The sequence below is a fragment of the Stegastes partitus genome, unplaced genomic scaffold (genome assembly GCF_000690725.1).
Source record: "Stegastes partitus isolate 25-593 unplaced genomic scaffold, Stegastes_partitus-1.0.2 Scaffold954, whole genome shotgun sequence".
Classification (NCBI taxonomy): Eukaryota; Metazoa; Chordata; class Actinopteri; family Pomacentridae; genus Stegastes; species Stegastes partitus.
Genome location: NW_007578685.1, coordinates 299,881 through 301,714, shown reverse-complemented (window position 1 = coordinate 301,714; position 1,834 = coordinate 299,881). Strand labels below are relative to the sequence as shown.

The window sequence follows — 1,834 nt, the reverse complement described above, 5'->3', positions numbered from 1 at the left end:
CACAACAGACACAACAGACACACAACAGACACACAACACTCAACAGACACACAACAGGAATGGTAAGCCAGCAGTAAACTGGGAGGGTTCTGGAGGGTTCTGGAGGGTTCTGGTGGTCCACTCACCGGACACCTTGAGCGTGACTTTCCTCTTGAAGTTGACTCGGACCACCTCACACTCGTACGGACCTTCGTCCTCCAGCTTCAGGTCCGTCATCCTCACGGAGAAGTTCCCTTTGCTGTAGAGCTCAGGGAAGCTGGTCACTCGTCCTCTGAACCTCTGGTGCTGCGACTTGGTGTTTTCGGAGTTCCTGACGACGTCCATGACGCCGCGGTCGTCCTTGTCCCTCCAGTAGACGGACACGCTGGACGGCAGGTCGTCCTCGCTGTAGACGCAGGGCAGCACGGCGCTGCCTCCCACCACGCCGCTCACCTCCACGCCGGTCGCTGGGAGACGACAGGACGAGTTAACAGCGAGTCACCTTCATGTCCATCAGTCATGAGAGTAAAGGCAGAGCGTAGGGATAGGCAGGACACAGTTCTACCTCAGACAGACGCAAACCGACACAAAGAGACGAAGCGAAGACGAGTTCATGTTCCTCACCTGAGTCCAGACAGCAGAGCAGCAGCAGCAGCAGCGGCGCCGAGCTGCAGACAAACAGACACAGTTTGAGCCTCACCACGGTTAACTCGTCAGTCTGGTGACGATGATGATGATAAACCTTCATCTGAGCAACTTCTACACAAAGAGACGGTGATCATCGCACTGACGACATCAGAGTCACAGAACCAGCTCCATGTGACCCGTCAGCCATGTTTGTTTGGTTAACTGAAGCCAGATAAGGACAGAAAGCCTGGATATGTTGAACCTGCCCGTAGCCCACAAAGTGTTGCTTCAGGAGAAGACCTCCTGCCTCGTTCCTCTGTGAGAGGACAACCCACTGAGACATCAGAGGTCTGTGACGGACGGTTCTGCTGATTTCCACATAAAGTGAAGCGTTTTGTGGTTCTTCATGAGGAACCAACAGATGTTCTAAAGTCCAGAAGTGAGAGGCAGAAACAGGAAGTGTAATTTTACAGCCAGCCCAGGCCCAGTTATTCCCCATTAAAGGGGTTTGAACACGTTCCTGGAATAACTGGTTCCACTGTGAGGCTGCATTCAGGGAACCTGGGACACCAGAGCTCCACATGCGGCCCTTTACTGGACACATGACAACATCCATGTTCACACACTAACGGGAACTTCCTGTTTGTCTGACGTGTGTTTGCTTGTGTCACATAATTGACTTTATGTCCCAAAACAAGAACCGAGCCTCATTCCAACAGTCGGAACCAGAGTCCTGGTATGTGTGGACATAGCTGGCCATGAAAGCTGATTCTGATTCTGATGAACGGAGCAGCTTCGTGTGTTCTGAACTGATACCGGATAAACCGAGTTTACCGGCGGCCCGTTACAGCTGATTCCGACCCAGTTTGATGCCGGTGACTCAAAAAGAAAACTAGCTGATGGGTGTTAGCTTCTGCCCGAGCAGGACAACCGTTAGCTGGTTCGTTATGGTTGGTTCGTTAGCTAGCTAGCTGCTGTTAGCTACTGTTAGCTACTGTTAGCCGGATAACGGTTCACCGTCTGTTCCAGGAATCAGGCCCGTTTCCGGCCTCATGTGCCCGGTGTGAGTACCGACCTCCCGGGGCCGCTCCTCCTGCTCCTCCTGCTCCTCCACGTGTCGCTTATATCGGGACATTTCATATTTTAGTCAGACTTTTTCAGATATCTACGGAAAAGTAACTGCGCAGGTCACGCTAGCGGAAGTGACGACAGAAGTTGTGCCCACCCC

The 1,834-nt window shown here is 52.7% G+C and overlaps 1 protein-coding gene across 1 annotated transcript in view; it reads right to left on the bottom strand.

Moving 5' to 3' along the window:
- Nucleotides 1–1,834, bottom strand: part of LOC103366557 (CD276 antigen homolog) — a 4,179-nt gene extending 2,345 nt beyond the window's left edge. Inside the window, exons 1-2 of the mRNA XM_008294325.1 lie at nucleotides 604–1,834; nucleotides 126–446 (exon numbers count right to left, since the gene is read on the bottom strand). Coding sequence (XP_008292547.1) covers nucleotides 126–446; nucleotides 604–727 — 445 coding nt within the window. The 5' untranslated portion in view covers nucleotides 728–1,834. The remainder of the gene's footprint in view (nucleotides 1–125; nucleotides 447–603) is intronic.